This window comes from Ranitomeya imitator, chromosome 10 (assembly GCF_032444005.1).
Source record: "Ranitomeya imitator isolate aRanImi1 chromosome 10, aRanImi1.pri, whole genome shotgun sequence".
NCBI classification, from domain to species: domain Eukaryota; kingdom Metazoa; phylum Chordata; class Amphibia; order Anura; family Dendrobatidae; genus Ranitomeya; species Ranitomeya imitator.
The window spans coordinates 38,486,971-38,510,619 of NC_091291.1; the positions used below are offsets into that span (position 1 = coordinate 38,486,971).

At 39.0% G+C, this 23,649-nt stretch overlaps 1 protein-coding gene across 2 annotated transcripts in view; it reads left to right on the forward strand.

Annotated features, from left to right (window-relative positions):
- The window catches only part of MYBPC2 (myosin binding protein C2), a 128,596-nt gene that overhangs the window by 15,904 nt on the left and 89,043 nt on the right, over window positions 1–23,649 (forward strand). Inside the window, exons 2-3 of one of the 2 annotated variants that reach the window (XM_069741152.1) lie at window positions 14,481–14,570; window positions 21,566–21,595. In XM_069741152.1, coding sequence (XP_069597253.1) covers window positions 14,481–14,570; window positions 21,566–21,595 — 120 coding nt within the window. The remainder of the gene's footprint in view (window positions 1–14,480; window positions 14,571–21,565; window positions 21,596–23,649) is intronic. The other variant, XM_069741153.1, reaches the window with a different exon arrangement.

A 23,649-nucleotide genomic window follows, 5' to 3' on the forward strand; every position in this document is an offset into this window, starting at 1 on the left:
CCTATTTCTAAACCTAACCCTAACCCTAGCCCTAACGGGAAAATGGAAATAAATACATTTTTTAAATTTTTTAATTTTTCCCTAACTAAGGAGTTGATGAAGGGGGTTTGATTTCTATTTATAAGGGGTTTTCTAGTGGATTTTTATGATTGGCAGCTGTCACACACTGAAAGACGCTTTTTATTCCAAAAAATATTTTTTGTGTTACCACATTTTGAGAGCTACAATTTTTCCATATTTTGGTCCACAGAGTCATGTGAGGTCTTGTTTTTTGCGGGACGAGTTGACATTTTTATTGGTAACAGTTTCGGGCACGTGACATTTTTGATTGCTTTGTATTCCGATTTTTGTGAAGCAGAATGAACAAAAACCAGCTTGTGAAATTTCTCATCATGCGTACCAAAAGCGCAAACGCAGGAAAAAACGCATGTAAATGCGTACAAACGCGGCGTTTTTTTAACCGCATGTGACAACGCATGCGTCTAAAAAACACAGCATTTGTACGCGTTTACATGCGTTTTTTCACCACTTGCGGATGCGTTTTAAACGCTGCGGATTTAAATGCAAATGTGAAACCAGCCTTAATGAAAATCCATGCAGCTTCATTTTGGTTCTCATTGGAAATGAAGTATGGCTCCTCATAGTTGGAGTTGACACAGCTGAAGTACGATCACTTGGTCAGAAGAGAATCAAAGCCATGGTGGAAACCACAGAAGATGGTTTACAGAGACTTCTTGAAGTTTACACTAGCTAAGAATTTGACAGTAGTAACATATATGTTCTTGTGGTTTAGCTGTAAAACGTCTGTTTTAGCTTTTAGCTTATGGAAGGCTCCTTGTTTGGCTCTGGTTAAATTTCATGTAAAATTTAACAGAGAATGTGAAGGGCAAGAGGCAGGAGAACAAAACCACTAGGCATTTGTTTGAAGTCTCATGACTTTATGACCAATAGACAGCTCGGCACCAACTCAAGAATGTATTCAGTAACCAGGCCATTCCTGGAACCATCTTTAAGAAGGGGAACACATCAAGAGAATATTTTGCTGTCAGTCATTTATTAGTATCTGAATATTTTACTTACCCAAGACTCTGTTAATAATAATAATAATCTTTATTTAGCGCTAACATATTCCGCAGCGCTTTACAGTTTGCACACATTATCATCACTGTCCCCGATGGGGCTCACAATGTAAATTCCCTATCAGTATGTCTTTGGAATGTGGGAGGAAACCGGAGTGTCCGGAGGAAACCCACGCAAACACGAAGAGAACATACAAACTCTTTGCAGATGTTGTCCTTGGTGGGGTTTGAACCCAGGACTCCAGCGCTGCAAGGCTGCTGTGCTAAACACTGCGCCACTGTGCTTCTATAAGTATTAGCTTATTAATTTTGAATAATGCAGAATCTACTATATAATTGTCTAAGGGTCACTTCCGTCTTTCTGTCTGTCTGTCCTTCTATCTAAGTTTTTCCTATTGATGCTGCCTATGCAGCGTCAATAGTAAAAACATCTAATGTTAAAAATAATTAAAAAATAAAAAATCATTATATTCTCACCTTCCGCCACCTTTCCCGCTCCTGGCTACGCTCCAGTAACCGCTCCATGCAAGCGGCAGGTTCCGGTGGCAAGGATGGTATGGGAGAAGGACCTGCCATGATGTCACAGTCATGTGACTGAGACATCATCACAGGTCCTGCGCGCCTGCACGAGAATGAGCTGCCATGACATCACGGTCATGTGACCCCGACGTCATCACAGGTCCTGCGCGCCTTCGCGAGAAGGACCTGCCATGACATCACGGTCATGTGACCGAACTACAAGGGGCCCTCGGAAGGTGAGTATATGGTTATTTTTTATTTTTTAACCTGTGACATACATGGCTGGGCAATATACTACGTAGCTGGGCAATATACTACATGACTGGCCAATATACTATGTGGCTGGGCAATATACTACGTGGCGCTGTACTGTATACTACATCACTGGGCAATATACCATCTAACTGGGCAATATACTACGTAACTGGGCAATATACTACGTAACTGGGCAATATACTACGTGGTTGGGCAATATACTACGTGACTGGGCAATATGCTACATGGCTGGGCAATATACTATGTCACTGGGCAATATACTACGTGGCTGGGCAATATACTACATGGCTGTGCAATTTACTACGTGGCTGGGCAATATACTACGTGGCTGGGCAATATACTATATAACTGGGCAACATACTACGTGGCTGGGCAATATACTACGTCACTTGGGCAATATACTACGTCACTGGGCAATATACTATGTGGCTGGGCAATATACTATGTGACTGGGCAATATACTACGTGGCTGGGCAATATACTACGTGACTGTGCAATATACCACGTGGCTGGGCAATATACTATGTGGCTGGGCAATATACTACATAACTGGGCAATATACTACATGGCTGGGCAATATACTACGTGGCTGGGCAATATACTACGTGGCTGGGCAATATACTATGTCGCTGGGCAATATACTACGTGGCTGGGCAATATACTATATAACTGGGCAATATACTACGTGGCTGGGCAATATACTACGTGGCTGGGCAATATACTACATGACTGGGCAATATAGTACGTGGCTAGGCAATATACTACGTGACTGGGCAATATACTACATGGCTGTGCAATATACTACGTGGCTGGGCAATATACTACGTGGCTGGGCAATATACTACATAACTGGGCAATATACTACGTGGCTGGGCAATATACTATGTGACTGGGCAATATACTACGTGGCTGTGCAATATACTACATGGCTGGACAATATACTACGTGGCTGGGCAATATACTACGTGGCTGGGCAATATACTACGTGGCTAGGCAATATACTATGTGACTGTGCAATATACTACGTGGCTGGGCTATATACTACGTGGCTGGGCTATATACTACGTGACTGGGCAATATACTTCGTGGCTGGGCAATATACTACGTGGCTGGGCAATATACTACGTGGCTGAGCAATATACTATGTGGCTGGGCAATATACTACGTGGCTGGGCAGTATACTTTGTGGCTGAGCAATATACTAAGTGGCTGGGCAATATACTACATGGCTGAGCAATATGCTACGTGGCTGGGCAATATACTATGTGGCTGGGCAATATACTACGTGGCTGAGCAATTTACTACGTGGCTGGGCAATATACTATGTGTCTGGGCAGTATACTACGTGGCTGAGCAATATACTATGTGGCTGGGCAATATACTACGTAGCTGGGCAGTATGCTACGTGGACATGCATGTTCTAGAATACATGATGCGTTAGAATCGGGCCACCATCTAGTATATAATATCAAGTCATGGTTTAGAAACTCTAAATAACAAATTAGTTTCTTGATGCTTATGACCTTCTCGCAATTAACCTCACATATCGTGAACATGGTCGTTAAAAGATTCTTTGACCACCTTCCTCCCCCCATTGCTATTGATGAATACAGAAATATTTTGTTGTCACTCCAGCGATGGTGTGCTTGTATGATGGTGGTGTTAATAGACATGCAACGGGCTATCAGACATGCAACCACCGTCTATCAGCTAACAACCTCAAGGAATTACTGAGGTGTAGACGTGACCTTTGGTGTCTCCTCTCTTTTCATTTCATCATGTTGGTCGTAATGTGTTGTCCAGAAATAGATACAGGTTAAACAAGCAATGTAGTAATGTAGTAAAATGTTTTGTGACTTCTCCAAACCATTGTAGTTAATATTTGGTCTTTAATGCTACTTTTTGATTTTGGGAAATGGAACCGATCAATGGAGTAGGAACTACCGTCAATATCTATACTACAAACTTCATGAGTCTTTATAAATGACATTTTGCATTATGCACAAGATTGTTTACACACAGCAGCTATGTGACCTTGTTCTACTATGTTCTCACCTATGGTTACCTGGTATTATTGAGTGTATCATTAGGATAGGTTATTGGCACCAATGCGTGTTGTATTAGAAGGCTCTGTACCTCAATGGAATACACCTATTGATTTTTGTTGTGCAATTATCCTCTCTTCTATCTGTCAACCACTTAAGGACCCCATTTTGGTTAAACTAATGTCAGTCACACCCACCCATATCGACAGGTTTGGCCAACAATCTAATGTGGTTAGGGTTACTGGCCGACTGATTGTCAAAGGCACTGGTGAACAAAATTATGAGAGGGCGACTGGGCAAAACTGTAATGGGCACTGTGCAATCCAATAGCTCATCATAATGCACAATTCAACCCTGCTTTGGAGGTAGAAGTGGACCCCATTAGCACTTGGACCTTTGGTTCCACCGATGATCTCTCTTCTCCTTGTCAAAGGAGATGTTGAACGGGCATGTCCAATTTTGAACTGTTAATAATACAAAACCCGGCACTCAACTTTGTGGTGTGAAGAAATGAAAGATTTATTATCCCAAATCAGAAAACGTTTCGGTCCCACAGCTGGACCTTCATCAGTAACGTTTACTGGGACAATGTATAGATTCAAGTGGCTATATGGCCTGCCCGGAGGTTTCTACCAATATAGTATTGGATATCCAGAGAGAAAAGTTACAGCCTATATAGTTGCTGTCATCGCGGCGTCCACCGCTGAATAGCAGGTGACACCGCTGAAGACCTGCTATTCAGCGGTGGACGCCGCGATGACAGCACCCATATAGGCTGTAACTTTTCTCTCTGGATATCCAATACTATATTGGTAGAAACCTCTGGGCAGGCCATATAGCCACTTGAATCTATACATTGTCCCAGTAAACGTTACTGATGAAGGTCCAGCTGTGGGACCGAAACGCTTTCTGATTTGGGATAATAAATCTTTCATTTCTTCACACCACAAAGTTGAGTGCCGGGTTTTGTATTATTTGCTGATTACGGTTTGGGAACCTACCCGTGCACCTCATACGGTTGTGCACACGTGTTTCTAACTACAATTTTGAACTGTTGACAGCTTTGTTCTCCCAGAGATATGCCACGGCAGAGATGTCTGCAGGTGGCTTTCTCTTAGAGAACACAAGTGCTTGGCCAAATAAGTTTCCTTGTGTATGGGAAAGATGGTCGAGATGGCTCTTGGCCGGACGAACGGTCAAAACATTGTATGGCTGCCAGCTGTCTAATGGGGCCTTCAGATAAAAGGGAACGTAACTGTAGGATCCTAGTAGATCAGTCTGAAGAGGCTTTATTTGTACAGTGTAACATATGTTTTCATAGGAGCTGTATACACAATTTAAGATGCTTTGAGGCTGATATATAGGTATATACTGCAGTTCGCACTTCTGTATGAACATAAAAATTATTATTATTATTTATTTATAGAGCACCATGGATTCCATGGTGCTGTACATCTTGCTGATATCTTATGCTAATAACATAAAAAATCACTGTGCCTCTAAAGTCAGTATCACGCTTATGACATCCGTAATCTGAATACCGACAGCAATGTCTGCACCGGTGGATCGTCTCTTGACCCAAACTCAACAGCCTCATACATGCCTATGAGTTTATTCTCAGACAGTGAATATCGGTAGCGTGAACTATGTTTGCATATAGTGAGCTACCACTCTGTATTTCTGCAGCTTCTATATAAAAGATGGTTGGTGATTGGCTGTTGTAGACATTGAGCTAAATAAGCTGTGGTTCTGACCAGTTGTTATGACTAATTAATGAGCTAAGATGTGACACCATCTTTTTGGTGAACTTTTTGAAGGACGCCATTTTCTCTCAATGCAAATTTGATGCATTCTCGCACAACACCCAACAAAGTGGTGCAAACATTTTTTATTCAGAGTTAGCCACCACGTCCCACTAATCTCAAGATTTCTCAAGCCAAAAAGTAAGAATGCAAACATTTGTAAATTGAAGGGGTTGCTTACTGCTGGTACCCCCACCACCAACCCACAGTTATTAGCTATACTCTGTGTGGTGTTCAAAATGTCTGCACCATTAGTCGGACTGCCCGGATAATGCATGGTGCGAAATGTAGCCACTGTCTTATCTGGCTAATAGGCAAGAGTCCTTAATGGTCAGACCAACACTGATCCTGTGGATTGGTGATCACTTTTTTTTCACAGGACAACCCCTTTAACTATTTTTTGTATAACTGATGATTAGGAAAATCCATTTTCCTAGTGACCAGAGACTCCAAGACTCAATCCTGTGAGTGATACGTTTCTTTTCAGATCCCGATATGATATATGCGGTGATAGAAATCTTAGTATAGCGTCACATGATCCTTTTTAAGTGCAAGCAAGATCTCCCATTTCCAAATGCCATTACCCTGATGTATACTGACAGAGTAAAGTGCAGATTAAATGTCAACACGGTCTGGTTAGTAAATTATTCTGAAAAGCTAATTTATCAATCGGAAACGGCCATTATTATAATCACATTATTATAAAACTGCAAAATTTTTGTTTTTTAGGGAAATATAATTTATAAATATAGTACCTAGCTTACAGATCGTGTTAAATGTGAATGAATCCCATGTCAAGTTCATGCTAAAAGGATTGACAGACCACAAATCTGATTTTGTAGTTTCATATTTTATTTTCAGACATGGAGAAGAAAAATGACTACCCACTTGCTTCCACTTATTCATGTTAGTTCACCACATCTGAAACCCTATAAAAATCATCCATGATCTCAGGAAGAACCTAAAAGCAAGTGGCTACTTTCCCTGCAGTGCCTCCAGAGGTGAAATTAGGTATTACATAGTTCTCATTGATATTTATGAGCTGCCACGTAATGCATTCTTTGTCATCACTCTCAGCTCTAATAAACGAGATTCCTCAACAAATGATACCCCAATTAAAAGTTTGCCCACCCCCGAGGATCTTTTTTTTTGCCTAAATATATGTATTTGGGGCTCTAAACGCTTTTTTGTATTTTTGTTTTGTAAAAATTTTACACCGTTTGGCTTTTTATTTTCCGACAAATCCATACTTGATGTAATCTGTGGTCAAAAATCTGCTGAGAGAAGCTAAACAAATCAGAAAAAGCCTCATTCAGACGTCCAATTTTTGCATACGAGTTCTATCCGTCTATATTTCAAGGATAGCACCCTTACTTTTAGTAGTGAATGGGATCATTCACATGTCCATGATTTTCCATGGACCAAAATGGTGGAGAGTGTCCAGTTTGGTCCGAGTGTAGGATCAAACTTAGCACTGCAAGTCCGTGTCATCCAAGTGTGTAAGATTTTCACGAACTTCTAGATAGGAAAAAAATACATACTTTTTTTTCCACATATGAGAAAACTTATGACACTTGGCCCAAACTTTGATGACACTCGGATGAAGCTCTGACCAAAAAAGTCAGTGCATTTTTCTGGTCCGTGGAAATTCATGGACATCTGAATGAGGCCTAAGAGTTAGAAATTGAACTATCAAACTTATTGAGAATTCTCAGTAAACTCATTCTGTATCCAGCAAAAGACAGTGCAAATCGGAGGCTCTAGAAGACTAACGGTGCAAAATTTTTAAAGAAATCTATTTACAAAAATTTGGGTTTTTTTTAATGAAAAATAAATCTATTTAAGTGAGAAAATACAGAATGACCTAAAGCTTATAAGAAAAAAGTTGTTTTGTTTTTCATCCAAACTACCCATTTGAAAAGTATATATTGAACTGGACTTGCTCTTGTAGTTGTAGAAAATGCATGTCTATAGCTGACAAAATTGATTGAATTAAATTCAAAGTAATTTATGATTCCGTGTCCTAATGTTTGCTGATTTTTTTTTGGCCAAAGTGAACGGCTAATTATATATCTCGGTTGTGTGTTTATTAAACAGACGGTTGCTAGGTGTCCTAATTAGGCAGGGACCCAGAAAGGTAGCAATCTGAGAAGGGGATCAAAAGGTCACCGAGGAGGGGGTCAGGGAAGAGAAGCATTCAGGTGCGGGTTCTTTAATTAGTGACCGATAGCCTTGGATAAGAATTTGCCACGTGAAACTCCTTCTCATGACTTCATGTAGTAAAAAAAAGTCTCATATTGCATTACGTAAATTCTTACTAAACATCCCCCTAGACCATAAACTTTTTTTTTTTCAAGTAACGTTGGTGTTATTGCTATGTGACATTATACTCATTCATTTTTCTTTAATAGATTTCCTTGTCTCTTCCCTACGGACAACTTTGCATCCCACATGGATGAAGCCAGAACTACAAAATAGTAAAGACAATGCTAGTCTCCATATTAGTTTGACAAAGTAGCCTACATTGGTGAGATACCTACGGTAGATATAGTGTAGACTTAAACCTAATTGCCAACCTAACACTTGACGTCTAACTAATTCTAAAAACTAGGCACTTTTGTAATTTGCTTGGGTCAAACATTTCCTACCATTCAGTCTCTGCGCCTACTTCCTGTTCTTACACTTCGGATGACATTTTGCTTGAGTCTCCCACCATTCATTGTGGACCCTTAAGCAGATCATCATCAAGGGGCTGAGGTCACTCACCCAATTCTTTCCCCACCTTGGGAAGGGACATCATCAGCGGGCTGGTGCTGTGGTCACACCGCAGATGCTTTTCCCACTCTGAAATGGGACATCATCAGTGATGTTTCTTTCAAGGGCTGGGCAGGTCTATGTTGTATTTAAGCATACGTAGTTTTTCAATTCTGACACATGCTCAGTATGCTCTTCCTTCTTGCCTTGCTCTCTCCCTTTCAATACACACTGTCTCGTCACTTCTCTATAGAGTTTGACTCTGGTCTGAGATAGGGTCTGAAATATCCAAGACCAGGGCAGGTACAAAATCATACCAGTCTCTTCTTCAGGGAATATCGTGCTGAAGAAGAGATTGGGGCAGTATCATTACTCATTGATGTTTTTTCACCTAATAAAAGTCTTTTTTGTAAAAATCCGGAATCCACTGGACATTTTTATCAGTCAGAACAGTCAAGAACGCTTTAATTTTTCCTATTCTTTCTTCTGTATGCAAATTGAATTATTAAGCTGGGTTACGGCAGTGAACACCAGCTCATGTCCCCTAATCATTCATCTATTCATGGGAGCACTGTTGTCTCTTTCACCTCTATTGTGTTATATTTAATTTGGGTTGTTTAACTATTAATATACATTTTCTAGACAAGCTATTGATTTTTTTTTTAAGTTTTAAGATTTCATCCATGAGTTAGAGCACAAATGAAGTTGATTGAACTAGCTCTAAGTCTAAAGTTCTTGACGAAGACATGGTGGCTTGATGGCTATCATTCTGATGGAGCTTTTCGGGGACACTTGACCAGTCCCCTTAAATATGCTATACCTGGTTAGGCATTGGAAAGGGATATTGGTGGATCTGTTGGCCATGCAACTGGTAGACTAATATCTAGAACCATTTTTTAAAGCACATATTAAAATACCAGAGCAATGAAGATTTATTCTCAATAACAATTATGCTATGGCTACAAAATTATTCTGTAATAATGTGGTAATAAATACAGTAGAACCTGCAGAAAATGACTCTACAAAAAGCTCCAAGAAGAGGAAACGCAAAGAGGGATCTGGCATTGTGCAATTTCACACTCACATTGCACTAACCGGAAAGTTTGCCTCAATCAGAAGCTTGAGAAACCTCTTCTGTCATGCTCAGCCTTGTAGAAAAAGTCCATTACAAGCATAAATACAAAAGACAAAATGGAGCACTCACCACTGATGATTTTTCTATTCTGTTGCAGTCTCACATTATTACAGAGACATATTGGCTAATTAATGGAAATACAAGTCAAGATGTCTCGGTATTACCTGGCATGATGTGAGACCTCAATAAAAAAAACAATGTATGATTCTACATCAGTGGTGAGTGCCTCATATTGTCTTTTTGATTTCTAACTCTACAAGAACTGTACCTTATGTATCGATACTGCGGAAAACAAGGGACTACAGAGGATTATCCTCTTCAAGCAGATGAAAGGATTTCTTTCCCTCTAAACTTAACGGGCTTCCACTCTTTAATCAGGAGGGATTCACAAATGAGAAGTATGTAGCACACGGTTCAGTCTAGGTTTAGCTGCTCATCTCCGTACCAGCATGAGAGCACAGAAATGGCCAACAGCTGCCTCTGGTCTTGGATAGCTCCGACAGCAGAAATAAGGAACCATGAGAAGACAGGCCGGGAACTCTATCTGCTTCACTGTATGTAAAGTGTTTGGAACCTGAGTGCTCCACAAGCATACCAGGGCTTATTTAAAACATGCTATGAAGTGGTAAGCGGTAAGGAGTGGGTGTGAGATACTTATTGGAAGTGAGAGCAGTTAACTAATCTCCTCATCTGATGGATCAGCAATATGCTATACTATATCGGGAGCTGATCCTTTAGAATTAGATATTTGCATTAAAAGGGCTCTCTGGAATGGTTTCAATTGCGATCCATTAACAGAAAACAAGACATGGTATCAATTTTCTAATAGACTATCGGAATGTATAAATGCAGGAAAATGGGACTTGGAACATTATGATTCATGAACTATTTATTTAGTGATCTATTGTAAACAGACAATCATTCTTGTTTATGCAGAATTGCGCCAAAATTCAAGTTTTTCCTCTAGTATAAAACATTTTTTCTTAAGTTTTATAATTTGTCTTTTTGAATATGTAGTGGGATGAAGTTCTAACACAAAAGATAAAGGAAAACATTCTTGAACATTTTCCCGTTCTGTGTTAGGATTTGTACTGTTTAGTTATCAAATCCAAAATGAGACAAACCATCAGAATCTGTGACTTGTGGTTTATTTAACCAGCGAGCCTGTGTTTTGCTGCAAAGGGCTAATTGTTAAGGTGCGTTCACGCTGCGTTTTAGCATCCGTTGGTTGGTCCCTTTGGAGCTTATGTCCGATCACTCCACAAAACTGTATTCGGGTGTATGAGCGTCGACGGTGCCATAGACTATAATGGTGCCAATAGCGTGAACGTGTGCTCTGTTGTGCATCATTTTTGGACATGTACGCCTACTGGAGGAGAACACTCAGATGTAGTAGACAACATCTGAGTGTCTGTCTCCAGTAAGCATATACACCTGAAAATGATAGAGATGAGCGAATATTTTCAGAAAAATTCCACGAATCCGAATTTGCCATATTCGTGCGATATTGGTACCCTATTCGTGCAAAATTTTGACGATCGTTTCCGAAAATTTTGGCTCATTGATGTTCGGCTTTGTTTGGCAAAAATTGCAAATACAATATTTGCCGACAATCGTAATCCGAACCGAATATTAAAACTTTCACTCAACTCTAATGGTGGATCTCCTGAGACACTTATGGAAGATTCCTTTATACATTCTATTTAAATTGTAATGTAAGACAAAAAAACAATCAGAGAAAAAGAGCTGGGATATTTTTTTGTTTGCTTTTTTTGTGCAAGGTTTTGTGTTTAGTGTTTTTTTAGACTAAGGAAACAGCCATCAGTGTCGCGGATCTTTGATTGACCCATTTCCTCCCGTAAGCATCTGTCACCAGAGTCTGATGATCCTCGGTTTGCTGTCAGCCGGCCACTGTTGAGCTGTATTTTTGACAGCTTTGTTTAGAACATTCTCTCCTTCTCTGCCAGTGGTCAAAAGGATTTGTGGTAGGTTTAGAAATTCAGTCACCTATCCCCATGATGTAATATAGACTCACACATTTACTGTATTTTTTTATAGGGAATGACTTGGAGTACAGTCAGGGGAAAGTACACAACAAAGTATTACAGTACACTTAAATATTAGTGCCATTACTGAGGTATACTATGTCACAACAGGAGGGATGAAAAAGAAGTAGCAATGCCAATAAAAAGTGCCATCTCCCCAAATATATCTCTTTCTCTTTTTATATGTATGCATGCGTAGGAAGCGAAGATACAGTATGGAAATATCCTCTTCAGAGAGGAAGAGAACTTGATCTCCAGTGCCACCTATTCGATGTAGCAATCCTTTCTGGTTTGGCTTCATATTCTAAGCCATGTGGCAAGACTCGTTAAAAGGGTCGAAATTGACTTTTAGGATTACTACCTCCAATAGGTGGCACCAGAGATCAAGTCCTCTTCCTTACTGAAGACGCCGTTTGCATATTTAAATTCTTAGAGCAGCATTGTATGGCCTAAAAGTCTCCTCACTCTGTCTTGGCACTCCAAAAGGAAAATTGTTCCTCCTTAGACTACAAATAGGTAATTTACTCTTGAGATATTACGAATTGATGCAAATTCTATCTACACATGCCCCCTGAGGAAGCAGGGTGAAACTCGCTTTGGGGCCTGGCACATGGGGATCTGTACCATTACAAAGTAACGTTATCTTATATATCTTTACCTTCCTCTTTTTGCTGATGTACAGTACAGACCAAAAGTTTGGACACACCTCATTTAAAGATTTTTCTGTATTTTCATGGCTATGAAATCCCACTTATCAAACCTGACAGGGCACACCGGTAAAGTGAAAACCATTCCCGGTGACTACCTCTTGAAGTTCATCAAGAGAATGCCAAGAGTGTGCAAAGCAGTCATCAAAGCAAAAGGTGGCTACTTTGAAGAACCTAGAATATAAGACATAATTTCAGTTGTTTCACACTTTTTTGTTAAGTATATAATTCCACATGTGTTAATTCATAGTTTTGATGCCTTCAGTGTGAATGTACAATTTTCATAGTCATGAAAATACACAAAAATCTTTAAATGAGAAGGTATGTCCAAACTTTTGGTCTGTACTGTATGTTTATCATAACCCCAATTAATTTATTACTACTTGTTTTATATATAAGGTATTTTGCACTAGCACTTTATACTTTTTACCTCATTTTACCTCCTGCTGACTCAAGCTCAAAAATATTTCCCGGATCCATGCATTCCTTGACCATGAAACCACAAAAACACTAGTGCATGCCCTTATCTCAATTACTGCAACCTCCTACTCTCTGGCCTCCCCTCTAGCACTCTGGCACCACTCCAATCCATCCTACACTTTGCTGCCCAACTAATCCACCTGTCTCCTTGTTATTCCCCAGCCTCACCTCTCTGCCAAGCCCTTCACTGGCTTCCTATTGTCCAGAGGCTACAGTTCAAATCCCTAACTATGACATACAAAGCCATTCACAACCTGTCTCCTCCATACATCTGTGACATGGTCTTCCAGTACCTACCTACACGCAACCTTCGTTCCTCTCAAGATCTCCTTCCCTACTCCCCTCTTATCTCTTCTTCCAACAACCGCATACAAGATTTCTCCCGTGCTTCCCCCATACTCTGGAATTCTCTACCCCAACACATCAGACTCTCGCCTACCACAGAAACCTTCAAAAAGAACCTGAAGACCCACCTCTTCTGACAAGCCTACAACCTGCAGTAACCACGGATCCCCCAAACCACTACACGACCAGCTCTACCCTCTCCTAGTAAATCCTCACCCATCCCCTGCAGACTGTTAGCCCTCGCGGGCAGAGTCCTCTCTCCTTCTGTACTTGTGTGTGCCTTGTATTGCTCATGTTTATTGTGCTTGTCTATATTTTCCCCTTTAACATGCAAATAATGGAATAAATGGTGCTACATAAATGTATAATAATAATTTAGATTCTGCCATTTCCAGTTGGGTGTTTTTTGATTGTAATAACTACATTGAGTGCAATCAGGCAATATTTGAATAATGTCTACTCATATTTTCACAGTATAATTTTTTATTGGTATTTTTATTGTATGACATTGAGGTATCTTGCGCTAGCACTTTACACTTCTACCTCCATTATTTCCATTTCCAACAGTATCATTGCCACTGTTTTTTTTACAGTGATATCTTGCACTAGCACTTTACACCTCTACCTCCATTACTTCAATGCTATCCCTACAGGGTGATTTATGATATTCACATTTGCTACTTTACGTACTCTGATAATATCAATACATGTTTTTATACTCAATGGTATCATTTTAAAGCCATTTCTTACTAGATGTTTCCCATGACTAGATGTTATAACTAATTTTTGTACTGTTGATTTTTATTGATATTCATAAGAATGATCATTAATCTAGAGTGTGGCTAAAAATTGGACTTTTTTACTATTACTATAGTTACTCGAATGATCCCTTCTTGATATTCTTCTGGTTTAGACACCACTGTGCCGTAACTGTATGCTTGTTACCATTTTGTATGAAATTATATTTAACTTTTCTTTTTAATAAATGTGTGATTTTAATATTGGAGTTGTATTGATCTCCCTGGGACTCTGCGTGTTTCCCATGAGATTTTGATTTCTTAAATTCTATCAACCGCACTTTAGTTTTGAATTTTTGAAACTCCCATAAAAATAACCAACTGTGTACGCACGGCAGTTCTCAATTCTCAAGTCTGCAAGATATGTATTGGATTATGATATGTGATCAATAATAAATTACACACTGTGCTATGTATAGAGAAATATTAACTAATTATAGTAACCTAGTTAAAAACTGTTAGACTTTACTAAAAGAAACCTTTTTTTTTACATCAGCAATTAAAAAAGGAGCTGCTCCCGCAAAACAAGCTGCGAAACAAGCGGCAAAACCAGCTGAAACTGAGGCTCCTAAAGAAGAGCCAAAAGGTAAGAGTAAAGATAGTAATATAATAACGTACTTTCACCCTGCAGGTCTAAAATGGAGGTTAACAAAACAAAAATAAACATTTTGCAGTATACATAAAAAAGTCTCCCTTAGACGGGCTACACAGCAACTTTGGCTGTGACACCATCTACGCAACTAAAATTTGGTATGTCTCATTGCTACATTGTAGTGCCAACAATTGGTGTCAAATTTCGAGCCCCTTGGTCTAATTTTTTGAAACTTGCTTCTCGGAGTTGCAGTATCCTGGGTTCGCAAACAACACCATTTACTTGTATTGTGCTGCGATGTAGCGTTGACAACCAGGAAAATTTGGTCAAGGGTCGTGGGGCAATGTCGCCATGTAACCGTGTGCACGGCCATAATGCTACTCTACTATCTGGAGATTAGTTTGAGTCGTCAAGTGAAGGGAATTTACTTTTTATTATTTCATACCCCAAAGGAGCTATATTGCCATGAGGTTCTGAATTGAGAATTCAATTACGGGGAACCTCTCAAAAACTTATGCCGCCAACCATTTATGGTTGTAAATAAAATCTGGAACGATATGTAGAAACTGGAGAAAGGTGGAGGTAATTTGCGATGCCAACGGTGTCAAATACAGACGACCATAGATATTCAATTGAGGTTCACTTATCAACGCGTTTCGACGCACACCTCCTTCTTCTTCAGGAAAAGCCACAAAATATTTGTTTTTTTTCCTGAAGAAGCAGGTGTGCTTCCAAACGCGTTGATAAATAAACCCCAATTGAATATCTATGGTCTTCTGTATTTGACACCGTTGGCATCGCAAATTACCTCCACCTTTATCCAGTTTCTACATGATCCAACCATTTATGAATATATAGACCTACACAAATTATCCCTTTATGACCCTAAAATGATGCTCCCACAACAAGAAACCACATTTTGACTTTCTATATATACTGTATGTATCTGAATATGCGTTGGTGCGTGATTATGTACTTCCAGCTCCTCAGCCTCACACTGTCTTCCTTGCCTAGTGTTTGAGGCAACCTGTCAATAACCAAGAGGAGAGTGGCGCTAGGCAGGGAATACAACATGAGAGTGAGGAGCTGGAAGAGCATCATCACGCCCCAATGCACTTCCATATACTAAATGTCTAAATACGATTTCTTGCTGGTGGAAAATCATTTTGGGATCAAAAAGAGATCAAATTGCTTAACTTTTAACGGCTTACTCAGATATATAAATGGTTTTGGGGTGTGGAAGTCTCTGACAGGTTCTGTTTAAAAACCCCATTGACAATACCACAGATAAAAAATAAAAAAAATCCAAAACATCGACCCAATTATGGTGAAATCGCACGATGGTTAAAGGAAAAATAATGAAATGTCTTTCTTGTACAATTAATAAAAATAAATGTTTGATGAAAATCTAATAAAACTGGATCTGAAATATACCTAAAGATTGTGTATTTGATGGTTTTATTGATCAATGTGGCGTTTGATGTCATTGGGTTATGCCTTAGTTTGTCCTGTATATGTTGATTGTATTTTATATGTAGTTGAATATTCCAAAAATTGTCAATTGTCGAAATTTGTTTATTGGTATTTCGTAAATGTAGTGTGTGGTCAATATGTAACTAGCCAGTATGTTCATGTCATTGATGCGTGAAATGTTTCTATCTCTACAGGAAAAGGTTTAATTGAATTTTATGGCATCAACTTTATTTTCGCAAAAATAAACCTTATAGCAAAGTTTAGTTCCGACTTTACAATATACTGGCCAAAAAAAATTTAGACCAAGAAACCAGGATTCTAAACATTTTTTGATGGTGGGATGACAACTAGACTGATGGGTTCACAAGAATTTCCAAATTGGTTGAGGTCATCTCCTGGACTTTTGGGTTCTATTAACATATCACAACCTGGGCCCACCAAAGTATCCTGTGGTTCTCTATTGGGCCACTCTGACCCTGATTTTGTAAATTAACCTAAACTTATATACAGAAAAACTTCCTATTTCTGCATAACTTTATTACTTCACGCAACATATTTTTATTTCATATCCGTCATCTCACATCTGGTTCACTTTCTGTTTACATAGTTACATAGTTATTAAGGTTGAAGGAAGACTATAAGTCCATCTAGTTCAACCCATAGCCTAACCTAACATGCCCTAACATGTTGATCCAGAGGAAGGCAAAAGAAAACCCATGTGGAAAAGAGTAAGCTCCACATTGGGGAAAGAAATTCCTTCCCGACTCCACATACGGCAATCAGACTAGTTCCCTGGATCAACGCCCTATCAAGGAATCTAGTGTATATACCCTGTAACATTATACTTTTCCAGAAAGGTATCCAGTCCCCTCTTAAGTTTAATCTGTAGTAGTTAAAAATTATAAATAAAACTAATTCCTATTCACATAAAAAAAACTGGGGAAAAGTCAAAAGTGGTCTGTTTTTGCTTTCAATTTATTCCCGCTGCTCTCTTGAGCATCAAACTTTTTTTGTTTTTAATATTTGACATATGGTTCCAGAGATATAGGTATTTTTATTACATATTCATTTCAATCCTTTCCTAGGGGGCGTTGCTCACAGGGCAATTATGCAGGGCAGCCTAAAGACACGCCCCAGAGGATCCTGTGAGCCATGCCCCCCTTAGTAAAGACAAGAAAAATTTGCACAGAATACAAAGGACCTTATTTCTGAAACCATATGGAAGATTTTAAAGAAAAAAATACTCATGGGAGCCATGTGGATAAAATAAGAAAAAGAACTGGTCACTTTTGATCTGGTGACAGGTCCTCCTTAGCATGAGTAACTTTAAAAAAAAACTTAAATTTTTTCAACATATAAGAAAACCTTCTATGTTCTCTGTGTTTTTTTTTTGAGGAGGGAGATAATGTTTTATTTCTATATACAGTAATGTCTGTACATTTGTTGTTTTTATGTTTGTCAGAACAATACAAATTAGAAAAAGTTTTAGGAAAGACTTGCCATTCACGCAATCGACATCTAGGGTCACGCACACTCATAAATAAGATCTGTCAATAATGGAAAAATGTTTAAAAGTGTATTTCTCCTTGAAGAGATCAACGTGTAGTTTTTGTGGAGATGAAAATTTTACACTATATAGTTCAATTAATGATATTGATTGACATCATTATGACACAATGAAGCTTTCACTAAAAAAAAGTTGCTATAGCTAATCCCAACAAATAATATCGAAAGTTTTTATTAAATTCTGAAAAAATGATTTGCCTAATTTGTGGAGCCCAGGTTTTAGAAATGCCACCAGAGTATGCCCATCAATAGCAGGCATATCTCCAGTCAATTCTGATGTGCATGCTTCACCAATTTTGAGTGTTGTGTTACAATACTGCAGGACAATCACCTTCCTTAAAATCTCAGCGGTTTATCTTGAAAACTTGAACCTGGGGCCAGATGACTACTGGTATTTAGGCAGTGTACTGAAGGAGTATTATTTGTACAGACTATAATTTAGGAATTCCTTTAGTCATTGCAGTGGTATTTTCAAGTCTTTCTAGCCTTCCTTCAATGGACTTACGTAACGTAGGGTGTGACCATATGACTGCTATGCGGTCATTGGATAATGAGGTCACTAGGGTTGAGCGAAACGGATCGTTCATTTTCAAAAGTCGCCGACTTTTGGCAAAGTCGGGTTTCATGAAACCCGACCCGATCCCTGTGTGGGGTCGGCCATGCGGTACGCGACTTTCGCGCCAAAGTCGCGTTTCGTATGACGCGCTTGGCGCCATTTTTTTCAGCCAATGAAGGGGCGTGGGCAGAGTGATGACATAGGTCTTAGGGGCGTGGACGCCTATCGCCATGTTGTCGCTTGTGCGCTGTAGGGATTTGCACTGTGTAACACCAGCTTTTCAGTTCAGGGACGGACGGACGGAGGGGAGAGAGAGAGAGAGAGAGAGAGAGAGAGAGAGAGAGAGAGAAAAAAAAAAAAAAATTCCCATTGGCTTTGCATTGGGTTTCGTGTTTCGGTCGATCCTCGACTTTTCGCCATAATCGGCCGATTTCACTCGACTCGACTTTTGAGATAGTCGGGTTTCGCGAAACCCGGCTCGACCCTAAAAAAGTCAAGGTCGCTCAACCCTAGAGGTCACCCTAACTTTCCAGTGTTAGAATGTGAGACTATGCTTCACAGAAGGGCTTCAGTTGACCCAAAGTTCAAAAAAGGCTTAGATGAGGATCTCTTCTTCAGGGGTTGGGATTATCATTGGGGATCAATTTTAAAGCTTGATTTAGACTCTGTATTCCACGAGATCTCTTGCCCAGATGCCCCCACAAACCATTGTCAAATCCTGCAATAATGTAAAGAAAATAACTCTTCATCAGCTCTGATGTCCTAAATTGTATTTTGCCGTAATAAATTTGCAACTTAGCTATAAGGGTCCTGACTACATAAAGATAAAATGTAACTTTTAATAATAACCTTTTAAAATTGGATCCGGACCATCCACATTCATGACACAAAATACCAAAAGAAAAACAAAGTCCTCGTGTTTAACAGTGCTCAATTAAAAAATGGTTTGGTCTCACCACATCTCATCGTCCCATATTGAATCCACCATGGACAGGAGCATATATAGCAATTTATGTTAGGGGAAGGGAAAATATCTAGTCTTCCCTGTTGTGCCCATGCATTGCTCCTGTCCTGACAAGGACAGGAGGCCACATTTGCTATAGGGCCGGTGACACAAATGGTCATGCCGGGATAGGAGAGACTTGCCACTGCAGTCCCCTATGAATATAGCTTATACATGGAACTCCCACTTTCTTGGATACCTAATACTAGATTAGCGCTTCCCCTGATGAATCCCTTGCATCGGTGAGGAAACGCGTAGGGATTGTATACATTATTTTAGGTGACGGTGGGTACCCCATAAAATAGAAATATTTGGGGACTGTCCTTGTCAGGACAGGAGCAATGCATGGGCACGACAGGGAAGACTAGATATTTTCCCTTTCCCTAACATAAATTGCTACATATATATATATATATATGTACTCCTGTCCACGGTGGAATCAATATGGGACGATGAGATGTGGTGAGACCAGTGAGACCAATCCATTTTTTAATTGAGCACTGTTAAACACGAACACTTTGTTTGCTTGTTTTCTTTTGGTATTTTGTGTCATAAATGTGGATGGTCCCGATCCAATTTTAAAAAGTTATTATTAAAAGTTGCATTTTATCTTTATGTAGTCAGGACCCTTGTAGCTAAGCTGTCTGTATACAGTGAGAGTAAATTATCAGTGTTGAAAGCAAGACACTGAGGCTGATGGTGTGCCATAATAAATTTGGCATAAAATTGAAACTAATATATCATTAAAATATAATTCAAGTTCTATGCTTAGTATGACATAGTGGAACATTTCAATGGAAGCTATCATCAGAAAATGACCTATAGGTTAACTCAGGTTTTGTTTGTTAAATTTATTCTTTTCAAACGTTTTTTTTACATATTACAATTCGTGATGAGCAAGTGTGCTCGCCACTGCTCGATACTCAGTGAAGCATTGGGGTGCTCGGGTACGCTCGTTACTCGTCGAGTATCGCGGGTGCTCAAGGACTATGCTTGAGTCCTGCCTCACATGTTTTGGGGCTGTTAGACAGCCAGTGGAAAGAAATATAGGCAGGGTTTATTGCATTTATGCAGGTGTTTTTAGCCTGGTTTTAATAAATAATTAAAAAAAAGACTTGTGGTCCCACCTATTTTAACCAGCCAATGTAAAGCAGATAGCTGTGGACTTATATTATAAGGCTGGAAAGGTCCATAGTTAGTAGGCCATTTGCAACCGAAAAATACAGACCGGCAGCTGCTTCAGAATTGGCGCATCACATTTGATGTGCCAATTCCCATGCTGTGCCCGGCTCTTCACAATTGCCCTGATGTGGTGGCAATCGGGTTATTGATAATTGAGTTTGATGACAACTGTGATTTGTCAAAGATAGCAGCTGCCATCAATTCCTGGGGCTAGTAATTTGTAGGTGTTTATCAGACACCCCCATTACTAACCCGGTAATAAAAAAATAAATACTCGCACACAGAAAAAAAACACTTTATTTGATTAAAGACTTCACCACAATATCCTGTGTTCACCAATTTATGGAAAAAAATAAATTAAAAAATTCCCATGCAGGTCTGAAATAATCCAAGGAATCCGAAGTAGTCCAGAAAAGTATACCCGAAGGACATAAAAAGATAGAAACAAAGATAATAATGACTCCCTCGTTCACCAATTTATTACCTAAAATGTTGCTATACAGGTTCAATGTCGTCCACATTCCTCAAATCGGTATTCGGTGTCTGTGAGTAGCAATAAAGTGACCGCTATTCAGAGGGGCCGGGTAGTGACTACGACTCTTATCAGAGAATCTAGATTTCACAATTTTTTAAAAAATAAAAAATGTACTATAAGAAAAACAAATATTGCCAAGAATTAAAAAAATTACATGTAGCACACAACAGTTTCACCAAAGATAATTTTCTGATTATAGCTTTCTTTCAATTTCCATATTCATGCAAAACATATGCTCAGATAACTATGTAACATACATTGACAATTTATTAATGCCCTTTTAAAATTTAATCATCATTTAATCTTTTTTGTATGTGTCGTTTCCATACTACATGTGGTTTTGTACTATATGTGCTGATTGTGCATGGCTGCATGTCAAAATTTTCAAACTGTCATCAATGAAGTCATCGGAGATTCCAGTGCTTCCCGAGGTTGGATGATGAGATGGAAGAATTAATTTCGAGTTGGGTATCAATAGTTTGTGATATCATCAAGCAGAACAGGAAGACAGAGAATGATCACCGTGGCAGAAAAACCAGAGATCCTTCCATGAGCCTAGGTTCTATCCATGTCATGAACATCAAGATTCTTCTTCAGGCAAACAAGATTAGAAAGGTTCTCATTACTTTTTGCATTACTAATTTGTTTTGTCAATTTCCTTCTTTGATTTGCAGAAGCCCTTGATGGAGAACTTCCAGTGGACGGTAAGTTTTTTTTTTGTAAAAGTAAATATCATATACCGTCAGACTGCTTAGTCAACGTGAACACTGAAAGAAATCCACAACGATCAAAGTTCAAGGAAATTCTGAACATTTTTGAAGATATTGAAGACAACTTGAAAGGGCTCAAGATAATATCTACCACCAGACATGAATGTGCTAAGAAGAAGGATCTGGACAAGATTTTATTCCTACCGTAAAATTTGGTTAAGATAATTTTTTATCATACAAGCTAAAACTATCTCGTTAAAGGACGAGAAAGAATCATCGCAACGTCAAAGACGCATGTGGACATTACTATTCATTGCAAAGTAACTACTGAAATAGTGACAAAATGGCACCATGTCTTTACATGATGGAATAAAAAGGACATAAATCCATCAAGATTATCTTTTTTAGTATTTCCAACCCAGTGGATCCTGAAGAAGAAAAAAACAATGTTGACCTTTTTACTATGAAATATTAAAAAAAACTTTTTTGATCACCAAAAGGAAAGATCCCCGTAAAATATATATATATATATATATATATATATATATATATATATATATATATATATATTATTAATAATAACCATGATCTCATGTTCACTGTAAGACTTTGAATGGAATAAGCTATCGAAAAAGTGGATATCATTTTTCAAATTTCAATATCTAGCTTGGCACACAACTAATAAAAAATATGAAAGAGTTTGTGCAGTTTGAGAATACACTGTGTGCACAATTATAAGGCGATTTGTATTATTGCTGATTAATTTTTAGTAGTGAACAACTCCAGTCCTGTTGGAAAATCCAAGAGGTTAAAAAGCCTGAAAATTGAAAATTTAAGAAAGTAAACGTTTTGTCATTCTTAGGAGAATATCTGTGTTATGCAACTAAATGAAAAACATAAAATGTTCCATCTAAATTGTTTATTTTCATGTATTAAACTGAGAATAATAACCAAACAATTCCAAATAAATTTCTGACATTTCCCAAAAAAATCAGCACCCTATATAATAATATAGCTGCCTTTCGTTTCAATAATAGTCATAAGCCGTCCATCCATGGAGTCTATCAGTTTCTTCATCTGTCGACAATCAACTTTGTGAGCAGCACCACCCACAGCCCCAGACACTGATCAGAAAGGTTACTGTTTTTCTTCACCATAAATCTCCTATTTAATAAGGGCCCACAAATTCTCAATAGGGATTATGTCAGGTGAGGAGGGGATGGGGTCATTATTCTTTAATTTTTAAGGCCTTTAGTGGCACAAAGCAGTGAAGATTTCGATTCTGTGATGGAGCATTGTCCTGCAGAAGTATCATGATTTTCTTGAAAGATGCAGGCTTTTTCCTGTACCACTGCTTGTAGAAAGCATCTTCTAAAAACTGGAAGTAGGCTTTAGAGTTGATTATAAGTCCATTTAAATCCAAAAAAAGGTCCAAATAGCTGATCTTTAATAATACCAACCCATAGAAGTACCCCACCTCCTTCTTGCAGGCATCTGAGTAGAAAGGGAGGTTGGCGCCCATTACTGACCCATCCACGACCCGTTTCTCTGGACCATCAGGAGTCACTCTCATCTAATCAGTCCATAAAATCTTCGAACAGTCTGTCTTCAGATATTTCTTAGGCCAGTCTTGATGTTTTAACTTAGGTGTCATGTTCAGTGCTGGTCGGGTTTCAGTGTTCTTTACCTTGGTCGTGTCGCTGAGCACTGAAAACCTTGTACTTCCGTGTCTTGTTTATTGGTGGTCAGGTTTGACTCTCTCCTACATTGGCTGTGTCTCTGAGCATTAAACGCCTTGTTGTTCTGTGTCTTTTTCAGTTGTGGTTGGGCTCAGCCTCCTTACCTTGACCATGTCTCTGAGCACTGAACACTTCGTACTTCTGTGTCTTGTTCAGTGGTGGTCAGGTTTATTCCTTCCTTTCCTTGGCCATGTGTCTAAGCACTGAGCACCTTGTACTTCTGGGCTCCAGGGAAGTTTCAAATCTGGAATATGACAGCACTGGAAGATAATGGCTTCCTAGTCGCTTTCTTCACGTCTGATTCTTAAA